The sequence below is a fragment of the Equus caballus genome, chromosome X, assembly GCF_041296265.1.
Source record: "Equus caballus isolate H_3958 breed thoroughbred chromosome X, TB-T2T, whole genome shotgun sequence".
Lineage (NCBI taxonomy): Eukaryota > Metazoa > Chordata > Mammalia > Perissodactyla > Equidae > Equus > Equus caballus.
This window is the reverse complement of record NC_091715.1, coordinates 78,203,522-78,226,060: the sequence shown is the minus strand read 5'-3', so window position 1 is coordinate 78,226,060 and position 22,539 is coordinate 78,203,522. Positions and strand designations below refer to the sequence as shown.

General features: G+C 33.3%; 1 protein-coding gene across 14 annotated transcripts in view; it reads left to right on the top strand.

Annotated features, from left to right (window-relative positions):
- The window catches only part of RPS6KA6 (ribosomal protein S6 kinase A6), a 169,953-nt gene that overhangs the window by 129,537 nt on the left and 17,877 nt on the right, over positions 1–22,539 (top strand). For all 14 annotated transcript variants that reach the window (XM_070258662.1, XM_070258659.1, XM_070258660.1 and 11 more), the window contains 4 exons: positions 338–496; positions 3,146–3,307; positions 7,778–7,854; positions 9,598–9,715. In XM_070258662.1, the coding sequence (XP_070114763.1) occupies positions 338–496; positions 3,146–3,307; positions 7,778–7,854; positions 9,598–9,715 (516 nt within the window). The remainder of the gene's footprint in view (positions 1–337; positions 497–3,145; positions 3,308–7,777; positions 7,855–9,597; positions 9,716–22,539) is intronic.

Sequence of the window (22,539 nt, the reverse complement as noted above, 5' to 3'; positions counted from 1 at the left end):
AGTAGGAAAGAGAAGTGGCTATAATACAGTAAAAAATGAGATAGATGCCATTTGAGAGGTACAGAGTTCTATTTTTCCATTTATATCCACTTTCCTTTGATAAAGTATAACATACAACTTCAAACGTTAAAATTATATTTAACATGATCTCACAGGACTGTGTAGGAACTTGTTTATCTAGTTTAATCTTCAGTACAGCCTATATTATATTAATAGTAAATGAATAATGTCTTTATTTAACACTAGAGGTTTACTAAAAAAACTAAGTAAATAAAATTTAAGCATTTCAGAATTGTAGTTTTAAAAAATAACATTTTAAAAATATGTTCTTTTTTAGGTTTATGATGATGGTAGATATGTTTACCTTGTTACGGACTTGATGAAAGGAGGAGAGCTACTTGACCGTATTCTCAAGCAAAAATGTTTCTCAGAACGGGAAGCTAGTGATGTACTGTTTGTAATAACTAAGACAGTTGACTATCTTCATTGTCAAGGAGTAAGTTGTAGTTATATTCTTCCCTTCAATTCTTGGGCTTATAGCTTCATAAAATTATGTATAGGAGATGCCACCTAAATGAATTACTTTTCTTATCACATATATTTTTGTAGGAGAAATCCTAATAAAACTCATAATGTAGTGAAGTTTATAGATTTAGGAAATTAAGTAATGCTTTATTAATTCTCCTCACTACACCTGTTGGCCCTGATATAATAGCATATTAGTTTTAAAAGTGTTTTCAATTATATAAATGTATCTAACCTTGACTTTGAAATTATTAAACCCGATCAAGCTTAAAAGTGACACATAGAATTATTCAAGCACATGCTGTGAATATTATTCAAATTATACTATATCTAACATATTAAATACTGACAGTAAGAGGGCTGTATATCTTGGCCCTTGCCAACCCCTGCCCCAAATACAGTAAGAAATTTGAATTCTAAACATTTGAAGTATTAATATATTAAAATTTGTAGTGGAGGGGCAGGCCTGTTATTTGGCTTCCTGTCTCTTCACAAAGAAAGCAAATGAATTAAGTTACCAAAAAAAGGTCAACTTTTATTATATATAGGTATGCAAGGAAATAGAGTCTCAAATAACTTAAAAATTTAAGTTTGAATCAGTTGTAACAATGGATATGTGCCCACATAGGTATAAACAATAAAATAATGGACAATTGAGAACTGGCTCAGTGAAAATTCTACATGGGCCCCTTTTATAATTAAAAAAATAAGCTAATACTCAGTTTTGTGTGTGGTTTAATAGAATATATTTTCAGTATTTTGAACTATAAACTGTATAGTGCTAAAGGAGTACTTCTATTATAATTTAATTTCTTGATCATCTTTATCAACACTCTAAAGGGCAACCAGAATTTTTGAGAAGAGGAAAATAATAAGCATCTTTTCTTTGTTATTTAGAAACAATCAGGTTCTTACATCAATTAAATAAATTGGTGACATATATTGAGCATTTCTACATGCCAGGCATTGTAAAAGGTGTTGCAGATTCAAACATGAGTAAGACTTGGCCCTTGTCTTTAAAGAGCTTTCAGTGTGGTAAACTGCTGATTAAAGATAGGACTAGATTAAATGAAGTGGATAGTGTCAGGAGGAAATCATCATATAGAGAAATTTAGAATATTTTCCATTTCTAGCATTTCATTTGGTTCTTATTCATTGTTTCTATTTTTCTGCTGAGAGTTTCATGCATTGAAAGTATGTTTTGTTTTACTTCATTGAGGATAGTTATAATAGCCACTATATTTTTTGAATTTATTTTATGTTTATTTAGTATTGTGAATTTTGAATAGTACATTTTTATTGAGATATGATTGACATATTACATTGTGTAAGTTTAAGATGTGCAGCATGTTGATTTGATGTCTTTATATACTGCAATATGATTACCAGTGTAGCATTTGCTAGCACTTCTATCATGTGACATATAATAATAGCCACTTTAGAATCCTTGTCTGTTAGGTCCAGTGTGGTTCATCTTGGAATCAGGATTGATTGATTTTTCTTTTTTCTTAAAACTGTTCAGTTTTCTTGGTTCTTTGTATATCAGATAACTTTGGATTGTATGCTGCACATTTGAATATTAGGTTATGGAGATTTTTTTGTATTCTGTTATTTTTCTCCAATGATTATTATTGTTTTTTTGTTTTATTGGATAGTTTTCTTGGCATGGTTTGCACTGAAAACTCTGCTTTTTGGGCAGCAGCTCTGGTCTCTGTTTATATCTTTTGTCTTTGTATAAACTATTTTGAGCCTCTTCTACACATTTTTGATGCAGGGATCAGTTCTGGCTCTTTCCCTTACAGCATTCCTCCACTCAGCATTCTCGGTTTCCCAGAATCTCTTTTCTCATCCTCCAGGCCAGAAAGGTTGTGGGCTTTTCCACATGTGTCTTCACCACCACTGTGTGCCATAGCGACTGCACATAATGCTAGGGTAAAAGTTATAGATATGGGAACCGACTCATAAAGTTCCCTGTGTTCCCTCCATCATCCAAGTGTGTGCTCCCCACCAGAGTCTGCCTGCTTCTGTTCACTCTCCAGTACCTTCAGGTAGTTGATATTATGTTCAGATTTTTATAGTTGTTTACTGTGGAGAGAGACATGTTGAGTAGGGTCTTAGTCCATGATATCCAGAAGTGGAACTGAGAATTGAGTTTTGATACTTTGAATTTGGAAGTAGTTAACAAAACTGGTGACTTGAGTAGAAACTGGATCATCTATCTGATAGAGATAATTTCCTCTGTGTACTTCAGGCTGCCAAGGCTATTAGGTTGGAGAAAGTGTCATTTTCAAAATTTGATGAGTGAGAAAGTTCTTTTTCATGGAAATATATTAACTTAAAATGTTTCATTTCGCAGATATTTAGTTACCTGAAGAAATGTAATGCTGGGGCTGGCCCAGTGGCGTAGTGGTTAATTTTGCATGCTCCACTTCAGCAGCCCAGGGTTCGCAGGTTTGGATCCTGGGTGCGGACCTATGCACCACTCATTAAGCCATGCTATGGCTGCATCCCCCATACAAAATAGAGGAAGATTGGCACAGACATTAGCTCAGGGCCAATCTTCCTCAAAAAAAAAAAAGAAAGAAAGAAATGTAATGCTCTTTTTTCTTTTATGTTCAAGGTTGTTCATCGTGATCTTAAACCTAGTAATATTTTATACATGGATGAATCAGCCAATGCAGACTCCATTAGGATCTGTGATTTTGGGTTTGCAAAACAACTTCGAGGAGAAAATGGACTTCTCTTAACTCCATGCTACACTGCAAACTTTGTAGCACCTGAGGTATTTTTTAAAACTTCAGTTTTTGCCTTCATTCTTTTCCTTTAGTTGAATGCATATGATGTCATGTATATGTTATGGTAGGTAGGTAAAAGCTAAGTCATCTTGTCCTTTCCCAACTATAAAGCTCTTTAAATCAGTGAATTCTGGTAACCCCTAATATAGATATTCAGACTGGTAACTAGCATCTGAAACCATCCTGAATGTAGTGATCAGACTATTCTGTTCTGTTGGGTTATGTGCTAGTTTCAGAATCATACCTTTCTAGAACTGGGAGGGAGAGTAGAGATAACTCCACCTTCAACATATTAAATATTTTAAATGAAGAAACTCAGGCTCAAAGTACTTAATTAACTTTCTCAAGATCCAGCATTCACTTAGTCACAAAGTCAGGATAGATTTTCAGATATTTCTGTTTGTGCTGAACATGAAGTAATTTATGCTGTTTAGCATTATACATAACATAGGAGGGCAATGCCATCCCTGATTGTCTTTAAGATCTTCTAATTCCTGGAAAGAACAGCTTCACAGGGGTTTTTATAAGCAGCAGGGTTTTTCTTGGCAAATAACACTCATACATAGAACTTAGAGGGAGGAGTCAGGAAAGGTAAGACTGGGGAAGTTAAGGGGTACAAGTTTCACATTCGGCAAGCTCTCACAGACAGTTCTGATAATAGGGATGGGAGCTTTGATAGTAGCATCTCCCACAGCAGTGAAAGTATGGTTGATAAAAAATGAATCAGGGATGGTCTTGACCATGTAGATTCTTTGTAGGTTTTGTTTGTAAGTGAGGAATTGTTATTATATGTTATGAATAATGCTAATCTGTATCATTTATCATATGTTCAACACAAATTAAAATACACAAAAATGCTCAGGTTTGAAAAATTGAATTTTCCAAGTCAGGGAAGAAGACTGAAATAATTTGAGGATGAATTCCTATCTCATGTGCTTTTTTTCTGATTTTTATTTTTGTGTCAAATACTAGCCCTTTCAGGATAATATTTCACATCAGAGATAACATAAGCCATTTGTATTTAAATATCAGCAAATTTGTATTTTAATGTAGCTATTAGAAAAATATTTCTAATAATGAAAATAGAAATGTAGAAAATAGAAAAATAACTTTCTAATAATGAGAAATTCCCTTTTAAAATTTATTAAATCTTCCTTTAAGATGTTGATGTTGAGGAGGAAACATAACACCTGCTTTACAGTGTTTTTATGGTAAGAGATTTGCCCTATAAGAAATTATGTACATATCCAGAGAATGTGCTTTAATCTATATTTTAAGTAAATTCATAGAATAATGAATATACAAGTTTTTATCACATTACAATATATAGAAACTATATTTCCCCAAATAAAAATTGGAGTGCATGCATGATCCAAGAAGGAGTTATCGTACTTCCCACAGGTGTAAAAGATATAACTTAGACATAAAAAAATTAACCTTTCTACGACATGTCAATGGTTTTATAGGATAGGAGGACAAAATATTTGAGATTAGGACTCTTCTGTTAAATATAGGATATATAGTCATCATAAATATTCAAACATATTTATGTAGTAGACATGACATAAAAGTATAGAATAACCATTTTAATGCCCAAATTCTTAATACCGACTTAATTTGTGGACCTGGACCCCTTGGTATGATGGAAACTTCTCACTGGAAAAGGGTTAGGGGTCAATGTGTTACAAATGAACATCTCAAAAGCGGACATTAAAGTGAAAAATATGCAATATATCTATGTTTAGATTAATGGTTAGGTAAACATTTTTACATGAATGCAAATCCACGGAGTAGAATACAGCCCATTGATGCTTTTTATTCTAACAGTCTTCCATTGTGGTAAGACAGTCTCACCATTCTAATAGTGAAGGTTTTCAGGTGGGCATGTGGAGACCACTTCTCTGGAACTAGTGCTTGAACTACCTTTGGCTAGTGTTTGTATTTTCAAAATACTTTGAAAAGTTTTATTATCAAGTGCCAAAGCCTCTACTAGCAATCAATGAATATTTGTAAATTGTTGTGAATGAAACATAGGTTTTGGCTAAGACTTTTTTCTAAAATTTCAGACCTTCCAAAAATTAGTAAATAAAGTGTATGAAATGCCTTATCTTTTAAACTAGAATCAGAAAGATTCAAGTATCCATGCAGATATTTGAATAAATAATAGCATTTATGGGGGTATAAATTCATTATTTTATCACACTGCATAAAGAGTCCTTGTTTGCTAAGGGATAAACTAGTTAGTACAATTTCAGCTTAATAAGGAAGGAATATTCATTCGCTTTTTTGGTTTGCGTCAGTTTGATCAACCTCTTAAGATTTGCTTAGTTGCATGTGCTTTTCTAGTATGCCTATGTCACAAAAATTAATTTATCTACAAAAATATCTTATTCTTTTATAAAAGCAAATCCATTATGTTATTCAAGTGATATTTAATGCCTACTGAGGTCTTAGAATTATCCTGAATTAAAGGAACTTAGAATAAATTGGGTGGATCCTGTGCCTTCAGCTCTTTATAAAGTAATTGTGAAATTACCCTACTTTGATCTGGCTCTGGGCTGTCATATGTTTTGCTTCAAATATGAATTGATTTGAACTTTACAACAAAGGGAATGAGAATCTCTATGTATGTTACTTTTTGCCAATTTGAGAAGCCAAATGAGAGAAGCTAATGGCATTAACTACTTTAACCCTGACTTCTATCTTCTTTATAGTTAACTCGATGCAAGTAAGAAGGTATGAAACACACCTTCTTCACTGTACTCTTTCATTCTTCCCACCACCTTACCTTATTTTTTTATGGCTATTTATTCTTGCTATTATGGGGCATTGAGACCTGCTCTAGAACAAAAGTGGACTGCCTCTTCTTTACCTATACAAAATGGGTCTAAGTGTGTGGTAAACCTAAAACAAAATTTTCATGGTTGGTCCTAATTAGATTAAGCAATATGACACCTTCTGTGCCCTTTTTCTCATTAGCTAGGAAGGATATGGGAGTATGAAATACCTGTAGCTGACTCACTGCTTAACCCTCACCTGTCCAACTGGTTCCTAAGCAGTCCCTCAACCTTGGCTGTGCATTGGGTCATCTGGGAAGCTTTAAAAATACTGTCCTAAGATAACTGGGAAAAATGTGGTGATGCCCAGAACTGTAAGAGATGATGAGTAAAGGAAAGAGATAAGAGGATAAAAACAGGAGAGTTTTGTGTTTTACTGGAGGATGCCAACTTAGGTTTACCATGATGTGAGTGGTTTAGCTCCTCATAATTTATTAAGGTTTTTGTAGTTCTTACTTGTGTTATTATGTAAGCCAGTTATATAGGTATTTTGATAGCCTCTTCCCTTTTCAAGTTTGCACATATGCGTGTGCTTGTAAATAACACCTTGACTAGGGAAAAAACATTAATCTTGAATTTTAAGTTTTATTTAAAACTTAAATGTGTTAGATACTCATTATTCATGTCTGGCAATTCTCAGAGCCTAACATTAATATATTTAGCCTTTTCTAAATGAAGTGTCCAGTTGGTGGTTAAATCCCCAGTGTTAAAGCTTTAATAATGTTTCTATTTTGTTTCTATGACTAAAGGCTTTAACAGTGGGCTTGTTTTTCTAAATGAAAAAAAAGGGCCACATTTCATCTCTTTATTTTTCTAACAAACTCTGTTAACTTCATAGAGAAAATTCACATGAAATATAATAATAAATATATTATTTGATTTTTATTAATACTGGCCCTCAAAGAAAAAAACTGCCTAAATTATTGTATGAAAAATTAATGAAACCATTCAGAATTTACCAAATGTGTATTTGCGATCCAGAAATACACTGATCTTTTCAAGACATAAGCCTTGTATGTAAAATATAAATTCATCTTGCTTTCATAAGACCATGTATTATCTTACCATCTCTTCTATAGTAAGGAGGCAGTTATCATAGATATTAAGAGCACAGGCTCCAGAGTAAGAATAGCTGCTCCACTACTTAACTAGTTGTGATATTGGGCAAATTACTTAACATTTGCCTCAGTTTCTTCATCTTCAAAATGGAAATAATAATATCTACCTCATAGAGGCAGTGTCAGGATTAAAAGACAGTACTGTGTGTAGTATATGTTAAATTCTGTGTACATATGAATCTTAAATTTTGATGTCTGTGTCTGGTTTTCCTAAAAGGAGGAGTGAAAGTTCATTGAGATCAGGGATCATATCTTATAAGGTTCTTTTTTGTATGGCCCATGTTACTTAATCACCTTATTAATAGCCATTTATTCAGTGCTTGCTAATTGTAGAAGACGTTGCCTTTAACATTAAGTGAATCTGGTTTTGAAAAGATTAAGATGATCTAAGTTTTTAAATTGTGAACATTTGTGAGATTATTAGAAGCACAACAACTTTTTTTTGGATGAGAAAACTGAGTTTGTACTGAGTAATGCCAGATAATGAGTATTTCTTTCTCAGGTTCTTATGCAACAGGGCTATGATGCTGCTTGTGATATTTGGAGTCTGGGAGTACTTTTTTACACGATGTTGGCTGGGTAAGAAACTTATATACTCAAAATAATTCACATCATTATTTGAATTTTACCTCTATATTTTTATCTAGAAAGAGGACAGATTAAAAACCATAAAGTACACTGTTTAATGAGGCACTATTCAGATATATAATTGAACGAGTTTTCAACTGGAACTAAAACTTTTAAAGATAAAGAATATATTTTTATTTTGATATTTTACATTGAGTGTATCCGTTTTTGAAAATATTTACTTGAGTATAAAATCATTTCGTGTTTCAACAGGTACTTGCCCACTGAACTTATTCATATTACATTAATTTAGAGTAAAAATAACTTGAATTCTGGCTCTCCTGGCAATACAGATGTTGTAAGATGAAACTTTATAACAAATCTACATAGTAACAGAATACTGAACTACAGAAACATGTACTGCTGCCTCCCGTTAAAAGAATAAAGAAATATAAAAAAAAAAGTAATAATTGGATTATGTTAATGTTGGTAATTTACAGATAATACAAGTGCTGTTTTACCCTTGATAATGAGTAGCACTTTTATTTAGGCGTAAAAATTTGTGGTTATAGAAGAAGGCTAGGTTTAGCAAAGTCTAATACATAGAGTGGAATTTGAATAATTATAATTATAATGTACTTAGGTGTAACTTTTAAAGAAGGCATTAGTATAATTGACATATACCTGACATAACAGGAGCTTTATAAATATGTTATGAAAATGGTGACTAAATTATTTATTGGCTTGGTGATAATTATGTATTACACCTTCTTTTAGATATATTGTAAATGTATGCAAAATGTTTAGTTACAGACCACAGCAAGTGCTAAAGTTAAGGGTAGCTAAAGTTTACATATAAACAGCAGTCAGCACTTTTGGTTTCATACCATGGGATACCATTTCTAGATTGCTAAGGCTTTCAAATATTTACTTTTATGACTAAAGAAAACTTGATTGTGTATGTGTTTAGTGTTATCTCAACTGAATTGTTACATGAGGGAATTAAGACATTAATACATTAAAATATCTTCCTCATAGTTTTTAACCTTAAGTCTTTCCAGTCCCAAATTTGAATACCATTTTCAGTTTTCAATTCCGTCTGTTAAAATGGTACAAAACTGATCACTTTTTGTCATTCTATAATTATGTTTTTAAACTACTTTAATTTTATACAATATATTTGTCTTCCTGTCCATGAATTTTGATCCAGATAATAATTTTAATGGTTATAGAGGTTTTTTGTGATATTGATATATTTGACTAATTATTTTTCATAGACATTAATTAAAAATATTCTTAACCTGTTTCCAGTGATAATGTTGATAAAATGCTAATTAATAAATTTGAACCAACATGATAAATACTTACAGATATGTAAAATTAACAATTTCTTTTAGTAAGAATATTTGGTTTGCTATCTTATGCTTGGGAGAATACAAAATTTGTGTGTTTTGTTCTGGTCTGATTTTAAGATTGTAACTTTACATGAAAAGCCACCTTTGTTTTATATTGATTAACAGATCAAATACAAAACTATTGATGTAGCCAAGACTCTTCATTTAACTAAATAATTCATTAGGATTAATTTCATTGTTTGAAATATAAAATTTGATATGAACAGTGAAGGGAAATATTAGATGATATTCTTAATTTTCTGTAGCAAATATTTGCATGTAGTTTCATAGTCATCACTTTCAGTTAGATTTAATATGTATGTTAGGCCCTCGTGTCTATTAAAATCTATTTTATTAATAGCTACACTCCATTTGCTAATGGCCCCAATGACACTCCTGAGGAGATACTGCTGCGTATAGGCAATGGAAAGTTCTCTTTGAGTGGTGGAAACTGGGACAGTATTTCAGATGGAGCAAAGGTATAACTTATAAATGTTTTGTTTTGTTGCCTTCACGTTAAATTGCTGACATCTTTAAGTTTAGCTTAGTCTGTATTTGCAGAATGCATGATGATATTGTGTGTCACTATTTGTTTTTAAGTTAAATCACACGTATGTGTGGGTTTAATAAGATAAAGTCTAGCTTTTTATTCTGCCATGCTTCTGAGCCACATTCCTCTCTTATCAGTTAATATGTGTTCATGGAATATAAACTAGTTTCACTGTCAACCAAAACTAAAGATGTAAATCTGCTGGAAAAAAAATACATATTTAAAACCAACTAAAGTTGATTTCTGCATTTAGTGTATTTTTATACATCATTTCTTCTTTAGCCCAGACATTCACTAGTGATTATGTAGGCAATTTTTATAATGTTAACTTATTCTTTAGAAAATATAGGAACTTTTTATCAGTAGCACCTAGATATTTATTATTGATGGCTTAGAGCTATCCAATAGAAATATAATGCAAGCTACATATGTAATTTTAAAATTTCTAGTAGCCACATTAAAGAACAAAAAGAAACAGGTGAAATTAATTTTAGTAATGTATTTTATTTAACCTGATATTTCAAAAATATTTTATTTCAACATCTAATCAATATAAAAAATTAAGGAGATATTTTACATTCTGTTTTCATACTAAAACTGCAAAATCTGGTATATAGTTTATGCTTACAGCTCATCTGAATTTGGACTACCCACATCTTAAAAGTACTTAATAGCCATATATGGCTAGTGGCTGCTGTATTAGACAGTGCAGTTTCAGAATAACTGGCCTTACTTATTTTAGGGTGAAAAATGATCAAGTCTTGACTACTAACTATTACATTTATATTTACAAATTTTAAGTTTTAAAGCAAAAACCTAAAAGTTGTCAGCATGTGTCTTATAGGACCCTGAAGTTTTTAAGCTTCAATTTGAAGTAGAAAACATTTTAAGGCAAAAAGAATTGCTTATATTTAATATCTGCTAATTATAAAACCTAATCGTCTCAAGAATACTAGCTAATCTGTAGGGCATATTATGGAATAAATCTCATATCCTGATTGTAGAATAAATAAATCAGGGATTTGATTGTCATTATTTAAAACATTTTATTGAGGTCATATTAACTTTTAACATTGCATAAATTTCAGGTGTACATTATTATGTTTCAGTTTCTGGCTAGGTTGCATCGTGTTCACCACCAATAGTCTAGTTTTTATCCATCACCATACACATGTGCCCCTTTACCCCTTTCACCCTCCCTCTACCCCCTTTTCCTCTGGTAATTGCTAATCTGTTCTCCTTATCTATGTGTTTGTTGGTCTTCCGCATATGAGTGAAATCATACAATATTTGTCTTTGTCTTAGTTCACTTAGCATAATGCCCAGAAGGTCTATCTATTATGTTGCAAATGGCACAATTTTGTCTTTTTTATGGCTGAGCAGTATTCTTTATCCACCTCTTCTTTATCCATTCATCCATTAATGGGCACTTGAATTGCTTCCATGCCTTGGCTATTATGAATAATGCTGTGATGAACATAGGGGTGCATATATCTTTTTGAATTATTGATTTCATGTTCTTTGGATGAATGCCCAGCAGTGGAATAGCAGGATCATATGGCAGTTCTATTTTTAATTTTGTGAGAAATCTCCATAATGTTTTCCATCGTGGCTCCACCAGTTAGCCTTCTCACCAGCAGTGTATGAGGGTTCCCTTTTCTCCACATCCTCTGCAACGCTTGTTGTTTCTTGTCTTGTTAATTATAGCCATTCTGACAGGTGTGAGGTGATATCTCATTGTAGTTTTGATTTGCATTTCCCTAATAATTAGTGATGTTGAACATCTTTTCATGTGCCTGTTAGCCATCTGTATACCTTCTTTGGAAAAATATTTGTTCATATCCTCTGCCCATTTTTTGATTGGGTTGTTCATGTTTTTGTTGTTAAGTTGAATGAGTTATTTATATATTTTGGAAATTAACCCCTTGTCAGATAGATGATTGCCAAATATTTTCTCCCAGTTGGTGGACTGTCTTTTCATTTTGTTGATGGTTTCCTTTGCTTTGCAGAAGCTTTTTAATCTGATGTAGTCCCATTTGTTTATTTTTTATTTTCCTTGCCTGAGTAGACATGGTATTCGAAAAGATACTGCTACAACTGATGTCAAAGAGTGTACTGCCTGTATTTTCTTCTAGCAGATTTAGAGTTTCAGGTCTTGCATTCAAGTCTTTAATCGATTTTGAGTTAATTTTTATGTACGGTGTAAGATAATGGTCTACTGTCAATGTCATTCCCTTTTAAACATTAGAAAAATGAAGAAGGAATTCTGTTTGGATCTTAGCCATAACAGAAGAGTGCCGTGAGGTGTAGTAGAAGGAGTAGCTGATTGGAAGCCAGGAGAACTGAGTGCTGGGTTTTGATCTATTAAGTAACTGCCTCAATTTTCTCATCTGTAAAATTTGGGGATTAAATTCTCCCTTTGGTTCCTTCCAACTCCAAAATTCCATTTCTATTCAATTTGGTTTATTTACGATTTGCCAGATTTCCCCTTGTAAAATGGTTGAAACAACTAGTTTTATTCATTAAAGATATGTACTTTCTAGATAGGCAGTTTGTGAGTCAGAAAATACATTTTCCCAAGGAACAATTCTGATGTTTAAAGCTATACATCTGATCCTCTTGCATTCCTTTAAAAAAATAACTGGCAACAGTGAATATAATGCTGAAATAGATATGCCAATTGTGCTTAGATTTTTGTTTTTCTATGTTATGTGTTTTATGTTTGGGTCTGTCTAGTGCTTAAGGAATAATGCATATTAAAGTTCAGTTTTATTCTCTTCTCCTCTTTTAGTCTGCTATTCTGGAGAAATTAATATAGGAAAGATATGGGGGGATATTGTTGAAATATTTCACAAGGTCTTTCATGTATTCCCCTTTTACGGATTAAGTTACTTTAGCTTGTCTTCGAAACTTTTCTGAAAATGGTGTCAGATTACTGAGCAGAAGAGCTATGTGAACGTTTTAAAAACTATCTCCTGTACATTTTAACAGTTCGATTTTTTTGGTCTGTTTTAAATGAGTGGTGAAGGTAAACTATTGTTCAGTTTTCCATAACCCCTTAAACTAGTACCCTCTAGTCGTGAGAACTGTGTCATTCGCTGTCATCTCATGACAATTGTTTTACTTCATTTTAGTTCCTTACAAGCTACTTTTCCATTTTAGATGCTTTTCTTGTTATTGGTGAGTACCATCACCAGAAGCGTATAGAAGATAATTCTGCTTGCCTCCTGTCCATGCGGAGTTCCTAGACTTTGCTCATTCACTTAAATGATGGTGGGGATGGGGGTGATGGTGGAAGTCATGTTAGCTTTGTGTGACTTATTGCTACAATTGTTTCAGCCAGCTCCTCACCTCCAAATCCTAAACTTTCAGAACACTGGCCTTGCTGCTTCTATTTTTTAAGACAGGGGAGGCTAGAAGAAGAATCTGGTGAACAAAGAAAAAGTAGAAGAGGAAAGTAATGAAAATTTCATGGTGTCGCTCCATCTTAAAAATAAACACAACAATACCTGATTAATTAGAAGGCTGTTCTATCTAAATTTTAGAATATTTTAAATAAATAAAATGTTACTATCTCAAGTACCTATACCCTTGGTCAGCAGAGAATTGCCTAGTAGAAGTTCTTATGGGACAATTATTTAAGGCTTCTTCCTTTTCCTCCTTTAAAAGGGGCAGCTACTTTTCCCCTACTGTATTTCCTTTACTACATTGTATGTATTTTATTAGAGCACTTATCACATTCTCCTTTGTCATATATTCATGTGTGCACCTTTTTATCCTTTCCACACAGGGAGCTTTAAATGTCATCTTCATTTTTGCATTTCCTGTCACACCTAGCATAATAAATACTTTAATTGAATAGTTTTTCATAAGCGATTTAATCTTTTCTTCAAGTGTACCTTGCATTAATTTGCACCATAAACTTTTTTTGTCCATTGTATAAAGATAAATATTGCCCTATTGTAAATGACTGTAGATTTGAAATAAATTATCAGGTTTTGCATAAATAGTTCTTTTCCATTTTGGCTTCAAGTTGCTTTTAATAGAACAGTCTTTCGTTCATGTATTCACAAGCCGTAGATTTTTAGAGATGGAAGGCATCTGGTCCATCGTTTTGCAGATAGATAAAACAATGTGTGTAGAATTTATCTTGTCCATGGTCACACACTAATGAGTGGGATAACTGGAACTGATTTTCAGTCTAGTACTCTTTTCAGTCTGCCACATGTTAAGGAAGCCTTTCTGGAGGAAGAAAGGCTTTATTAGCTTGGCTTATGTGGATGGAATAGAGGAAAAAGAGGTCTATAATTCTTTAATAATAGAAGGCTCAAAGGAAAGGTGTCATTGCTCACCTACTTTTTTTCTATAATATAGAAATTAAGTATACTGAAGCTCATTACCCTTTACATAATCTATATTGCAGAGCAATTTTACAGTTAAAACATTATATTGAAACCTTTTAGAACTTCTAGTACCATAGCTTTCACACATCTTGTGCCAAATTATATTAGAGAAAGACTACAATGTCTAAACAAAGCTAGGAAGAAACACTAGTAAATTCAATAGTTAGAATTCTACTCTTAGTTTTATTGTGAGGGATAATTGTTGTTACCTGTAATCAAGGCAGAAAGTGTCACTTAAGTATGTATGGAACTCAGTCTTTTATACTGAGGAAGTATGAATTGTAACGCTTTAACCAAATTAAAATGCTTGTAGTATACTTAGTAATAACTATGATAAAAAATGGTTTATCTCACTCACATGATTAACATTGAAATAGAAGTGATGAATTGTTAATCACTAGTTTCCAAACTTTAATGAATTTGCCACCTGAGTGCTGTGAGAAGAATAGGAAGATTGCTATTCTCCTGTATTCATGTAGGTTCAAAGATTTTGAAGTTTTGCTGGCTTTTACTTAAATGGATATTAAAAAAATAAATCTTTAAGGTCTAGGCGAATTAAGTTCATAATTTTTTATTAGTGATGGTTTTCTTCCAATTAGGTTATCTAACTAAATACCCAACTGATTGTATATAAGTAGTCATTCTTGTCACAGCTCAGTATCTTTTTTTTAAAACTGCCCACCACTACTATGTCCACTTAGAAAAAATGGAAAATTACTCATATGGAAGTGACAGACTTTTGTGAACTGTGGATGAGCTCATTTTCCTCTTAGCTATCAAGAAAATTCAGTTCTTATTACTTAAGATAATGACACTTTTGCTCTTTCATTTGTCATCCATCCTCTGCTTGTCATTCTTTCAAGATCTTGCTACTTATTTTTGAGGGAAGATCAAAAGAAATAAGATAAATTAAGTCCTATTAAAACTACTTGAAGTTCTTTAAAAGAAAGTAGCAAAATGTTAATACTTGCGCTATGAAGCCGTTTGATAGCATAAGCTAATCAGCATTCTATTCATATCTTTCCTAGGAAATAATTATAATGTTTTGTAAACATTTAGGATATGGCCACATTTACTGCATTTTCACTTCAGGTGAATCCACTTTGCTTTTGGAAATCAGTCTTTGTTTCCAAATTAATTGACCATTTTGTATGCTTGTGCACCTCTGGAACATTTATAAAAGTACCTGAGTCTTATATAACTTATCTAAATTTTACCCCAGAAGTAATTATATCCTTTTTCCTTTGAGTAGCTTGAACATGCATAACAGTTTTCCTGGTACAGTTGTGGTTTATGCCTTTCACTCTCAAGTGTCCTGGTTTAGATAACAAGTATATGGCCGTTGTAGCTTTAACAGTCCTTAATTTCAGTTAAATCTTTTCAGTGAATATATAATAAAACTTATTGTTATACTTCATTATGAAAAACTGAATCTTTTTCTGAAACAGGGATTTTGATATTTTCCACAAATGCTTACTCAATGCTATAACTATTGATACTTCCTGTGTGTACATGAGAGTTACTACATTAAAAAGAAAGCAGCAATAATTATATAAAGTTTAGGCATTGATATTGAGTTTAGTGGGGAAGAATAAGAGGTAGTACAGTTTAGTATTCATGAGCCAAACTCTGCCTGCCTGCCTGGATGCACGTACTTATAACACATACTTACTAGCTGTGTGACCTTGGGAATGATGCTTAATCTCTTTGTGCCTCACTTTCCACGTCTATAAAGTGAAGATAGTGATAGTACTTACCTCAAGGTTGTTACAAAGATTAAACAGGTTAATATATGTAGCATACATTAAGTGTTCAGTAAGTGTTAGCTGATATCGTTAAGAATGTATAAAGAACTCTGGCAGTCTCGTGTCAATCTTTGAATTTCCAATTAGCAACAAAGACCCTCATGAGTAAAATTTAAGGCATAGCAGTGTATTTCAATATTTGTAGAGGCCCATCTCCTAAAATTCTTTTTCACTCTCTCACCATCACTAGCTGTACCTTTCAATAATCACTCAGAATTCTCAGGAAAGTTCAAAAGGTCAGGTAAGGTTTAATGATGAGCAGAGGAGTGTGTTTTTTTCTTATTAAATTTTATTATGTATAGTTGATTTATATGTTGAAACATACTTTGGTGAGTGGGAGTAGAAGGACCTATTCTTTTGGGCTAGACCATTCGTTTATTTTAAACGACTTTACTGAAGTGTAGCTGATACATAACAAAATGCATGTATTTAAAGTATATAATTTAGTGTTATGACATATTTGCACACCAGTGAAACCATCACCGAAATCAAAATAATAAACATATCCATAACTAAAAGTTCCCTCATGCTTCTTTATAATCCTTCCCTCCTGCCCCACGTCCCCAAATCACAATCCTCGTTCCCTGGCAGCCTGTTGTCTAACACTACAGGTTAGTTTACATTTTCTAGAAGTGTTTATAAATGGAATCCACAGTATGTACTCTTCTTTTGGTCTCTTTCACCCATCATAATTATTTTGAAATGTATCCATGTTGTTGTAATGTAGCAGTAGTTTGTTTGTTTACATAACTGAATGATATTCCATTGTATGGATGCACCACAGTTTGTTTATCCATTTGCCTGTTGAAGGACATTTGAGTTGTTGGCAGTTTTGCAGTATTCCCAGTAAAGCTGCAATGAGTATGTATGTACAAGTGTTTGTATGAATGTATACCTTTTATTTTTTGTATAAACACTCAGGAGTGGAATGATTGGGTCATATATTTAACTTTTTAGAAACCACTAAAGTGTTTTTCAAAGTGCCTGTACCATTTTGCATTTCCACCAGCAGTGTATGAGAGTTTTAATTCTCCCATATCCTTGCCAACACTTCATATGATCATTTCTTTACAATTTTAGCTATTTTTAAAGGTATGTAATAATATTTTTAATTTGCGTTTCCCTAGTAACTAATGATGTTGAGCATTTTTCACATGCTTATTTGCCATCCATTTATCTTTTTTGAATTGTCTGTTAAAATCTTTTTCCCCTTCTTTTTTATTTGGGTCTTTTTTTTCATTTTTAAGAGTCCCTAATACATTCTAGATTCAAGTCCTTTATCAGAGCTATGCTTTGCAAATATTTTCTTTCAGTTTATGGAGTGTCTTTTGAGGGACAGAAGTTTATAACGTAGATAAAGGTCAATATTTCATTTTATTTTTCTTCTATGTACCATGTTTTTGGTGTTATAGCTAAGAAATCTTTGCCTTACCCAAGATTTCAATTGTTTTCCCCTGTATTTTCTTCTAGAAGTTTTATAGTTTCAGGTTTTACCTTTAGGTCTATGGTTCATTTTGATTTAATATTTGTATATAGGTCAAAATTCATTTTTCCATATGGATACCCAGTTGTTCCAGCACCATTTGTTGAAAATGCTATCCTTTTCTCCACTGAATTGCATTTGTATCTTGATCAAAAATCACCTATCAAATATGTGTGGTTCTATTTTTCTACTCTCTATTCTGTTCTATTCACCCTATGTCGGTGTCGCGATCCAATGTACACACCAGGATAGATGCAGAGAGGACTGAAGGCCATTCTGAGTTTATTAAAACCAGCGTTTCAATATATACATAGTTTACATCTGTTAAACATGCACAGGTGTTCTGGACAAAGTGATTAGCGGATGCCAAGAATTCTTGGTGATTTCTCAAGGAGCCCTCCCTCGGCCTCTGTTTTGATATTATCATGTTATTGCTGTGCTCATATATTTTTATCTCGGAGCATGCAAGTCCTCCTAGGCAATGGCCCCTCCTGCTCCCGATATCGTATCTCCATCTGTGCCCCCAGGCGACTGTGCCTGGCTTAGGTTGCCTCCGCTGGAGGTCTTACCCGTCATTCACTAACCGGCCTTCTCACCTCCGGGTCACAGTTTGTTGGCAAGCCTTTTCCAGTGATTATTAACCCTTCCTGCATCAGGGGTGGTTACACCCTACTTGTCTAACTTTACCCCATTACTACACTGTCTTCATTATTGTTTATTCATGAATAAGTTTTGAAATTAGCATACTGGTAGTCTTCCAGCTTTTTCCTTCTTATTCAGAGTTGTTTTGGCTATTCTGGGTCCCTTGGATTTCCAAGTGAATTTTAGAGTCAGCTTTTCAGTTTCTACCAAAAAAGCCTGCTAGGAATTTGATAAGATGGTGTTGGATCTATAGATCAATTTGGGGAGAATTGACATTTTAACAACATTGAGTCTTCTGATCCATGAGCACCATATCTCTGTCCAGTTAGTTAGGCCTTCTTTAATTTCTCTCAGCAATGTTTTATGCTTTTCATGTGTAGGTATTGCACATCTTTTATTGTGTGTTTTACCTGAGTTTTTCCTGTTTTTCATGCTCATGTAAGTGGCATTATTTTTTAATTTCATTTTCCTATTTTTCATTACTAGTATGTAGAAATATGATTGTTTTTATATTGATCTTATATATTACACTTTTGCTAAATTCATTTATTAATTCTGGTAGCTTTTTTTTAGATTCCAACAGTTTTTCTACATAGAAAATCATGTCATTTGTGAATAAAGACAGTTTTAATTTTTTCTTTCCCATACGGATATATTTTCTTGATTTCAATGGCTGGAACTTGTAGTACATTGTTGTAGAAATACAAGGGTGAACATTCTTGTTTTGTTCCTGATCTGGAGGGAAATCATTCATTTTTCAAATTAAGAGTGATATTAGCTGTAGATTTTACATAGATGCTTTTAGTTAGGTTGGGGAAGTTCTGTTCTGTTCCCTGTTTGAGCAACACTTTTATTAGAGGTGGATTTTGGGTTTTGTCAAATGCTGTCTTTATATCTATTGAGATGAATCACATGGATTTTATTTTTTGGTTTGTTGTTATGCTGAAATTACATTGATTTTCCTTTGTTAAGCCACCCTTGTATCCCTAGGATAAACAATACTTCGACCTGATATTATTGTTTTTATATATACATATAGCTGAATTTGGCTAAAGTTTTGTTTACAATTTTTACATTTATGTTCATGAGGCATATTGGTTTGCAGTTTTATTCCAATATCTTTTTCTAATTTTGTTATCAAGGTAATACTGGCCTCGTTAAATGAGTTGGGAAACATTACCTCTTCCTCAGTTTTCTGGAAGAGTTATTTAGAACTGGAGTTACTTCTTAATGTTTGTTATACTTCACCAGTGACTCCCTCTGGGCTTGAAGTTTTTTTTGTTGGAGGTTTTTAACTATAAATACAATTTTCTAAATAGCTATATTGCTATTTAGGTTATCTGTTTCTCCTTGAGTGAGCATTAGCATTGTTTTTATTTCAAGGAATTTGTCCATTGTCAATTATAGTGGCATAAAGTTTTTCTTAAAAATATCTCTGGACTCTGTAGTGATGTCTGCTTTCTTATTTCAGCCATAATTATGGATTGGTCTGTTTCTCTTTGCACTTATATCAATTTTTGCTTTGTGTATTGTGAAGCACTGTTTTTAGGTGCATAGAATTGTTTATAAATTTGTCTTGATTAGCTGTTATGAAATGATCTTCTTTATCCCTGGTAATTTTCCCCATTGATTTTGTAAGATATATTCACTCAATATAAAATTTTAAGTTTCCATATTTTTTTGTTTCAGTAAAGATATTGCAATATCTTCTTCATTTTTCCAGCATTATTGAGGTGTAGGACGTATAACATTGTGTAACCATAGGGTGTGCAACATGATGATTTGATACACATATATATTATGAAATAATTACCACAATAAGGTTAGTTAACACCTCCATTACCTCGTATAATTACCATTTTTTGTCTTGAAAACATTAAAGACCTACGGTCTTAGCAACTTTCAAGTATATGGTACAGTATTGTTAACTAGAGTCCTCATGCTGTACATTAGATCCCCAGAACTTATTCATGTTATAACTGGAAATTTGTACGTTTTACCAACATCTTTACATTCTTCCACCACCTAAGCCACTGGTGACCACCATTCTACTTCTTGTTTCTGTGAGATCAACTTTTTTAGATTCCACATGTAAGTGACAGAATACAGGATTTGCCTTTCTGTGTCTGACTTATTTCACTTAGCATAATATCCTCAAGGAAAATCCATGTTGTCACAAATGGCAGGATTTCCTTCTCTCTCCAGACTCTGTGTGTCTGTGTGAATATCTTATATCTCATATGTATACATCTCACATTTTCTTTATGCATTCATCTGTCTATGGACACTTTAAGTTATTTCCATATCTTGGTTATTGTGAATAATGCTGCAATGAACATCGGGGTGTGGATATGTCTTTGTTGTTTTGTGTGTTTGTTTTTGTTTTTTTGAGGAAGATTAACCCTGAGCTAACATCTGCCAATCCTCCTCTTTTTTCCAAGGAAGACTGGCCCTAAGCTAACATCCATGCCCATCTTCCTCCACTTTATATGTGGGATGCCTGCCACAGCATGGCTTGCCACGCAGTGCCATGTCCACACCCCAGATCCGAACCTGTGAACCCCGGGCCGCCGAATCAGAATGTGCACGCTTAACCGCTGAGCCACCAGGCCAGTCCCTGGATATCTCTTTGAAATAGTGCTTTTATTTCCTTTGAATATATATCCAGAACTAGGATTATTGGATTATATGGTAGTTCTATTTTTAATTTTTTGAGGAACCTCCATGATGTTTTCCATAATGGCTGTACCTATTTACATTCTCATCAACAGTGCACAGGGTCCCCTTTTCTCCACTTCCTTGCTGACACTTACCTCTTGTCTTTTTGATAATGGCCATTCTAACAGGTGTGAGGTGATATCTCATTGTGGTTTTGAATTCCATTTCCCTGATGATTAGTGATGTTTAACATCTTTTCATGTACCTGTTGGCTGTTTGTATGTCTCTGGAAAAATGTCTATTCAGGTCTTCTGCGCATTTTTAAATTGGATTATTTGGGGGCTTTCTTGCTGTCATATGAGTTGTCTATTTTTCAGTCGGGTTATTTGAGGGGTTTTTGCAGTTTGAGTTTCTTGTATATTTTGGATGTTAACCCCATATCAGATATATGGTTTGCAAATATTTTCTCCCATTCTGTAGGTTTCCTTTTCAGTTTGTTCATTGTTTTGCTTTGAAGAAGCTTTTAAGTTTGATGTAGTCCCACTTGGTTTTTGGGGTTTTTTTTTTGGCCTTTGTTGCTTGTGCTTTCAGTGTCATATCCAAAAACACCATTGCCGAGACCAGTCTTGAGGAGCTTTTCCTCTCAGTGTTTTATAGTTTCCCAGCTTACGTTTAAGTCGTTAATCCATTTTGAGTTAATTTTTGTGAGAGGTATATAAGATAGTAGTCCAATTTCATTTTTTTGCATGTGTATATCCAGTTTTCCCAGCACCACTTGCTGAAGAGATTCTTCTTATCCCATTGAATGTTGGCTCCCTTGTCAAATATTACGTGACCATAGATGAGTGAGTTTATTTTTGGTCTCGATTCTGTTCCTTTGGTCTCTGTGTCTTTTTATGCCAGCACCATACTGTTTTTATTATGATACATTGTAATATAGTTCAAAATCAGAAAGTGTGATGCCTCCACTTTGTTTTTTTTCTCAGAATTACTTTGGCTTCTTGATGTCTTTTGTGGTTCCATATGAATTTTAAGATTATTTTTTCTGTTTCTGTGGAAAATGAAGTTGGAATTTTGATAGAGATAGCATTAAATCTAAAGATGGTTTTCAGTAGTATGGACATTTTAACAGTTCAGTCATGACATTTTGGTCAACAACAAGCTGCATATACAACAGGGGCCCTATAAGATTATAATGCAGCTGAAAAATTCCTGTTGACTAGTGATGTCATAGCTGTTGTAACATCATAGTGCAACACACTATTCATGTGTTTTGTGGTGATACTGGTGTAAACCAACCTACTGCGCTGCCAGTCATATAAAAGTATGGCACATACAGTTATGCACAGTACATAATACTTGATAATGATAATAAATGACTACGTTACTGGTTTATGTATTTACTGTATTGTACTTTTTGTTGTTTTAGGGCGTACTCTTTCTACTTATAAAAGATAAAGTTTACTCTACAACAGTATGCTATGTTATAGTGGCAGCAGCTTTATACATCTCGTGTTTACTGTGTCTTTTGATTGCATCATTTTCTCTTGTGCTTGATTTAATTTCATGTTGTTTTGTTCAACTTGAACTTTGCCCCTACACATACAAAATTCACTGCTAATATTGCCAGTGAAAGTCCTTGTGAGGTGATTGACCTGGAAATGAAATTAAAAGTGATTAAGGGGGCTGGCCTGGTTGTGCAGTGGTTAGGTTTGCACGTTCCGCTTCGGCAGCCCAGGGTTTGCTGGTTTGGATCCCGGGT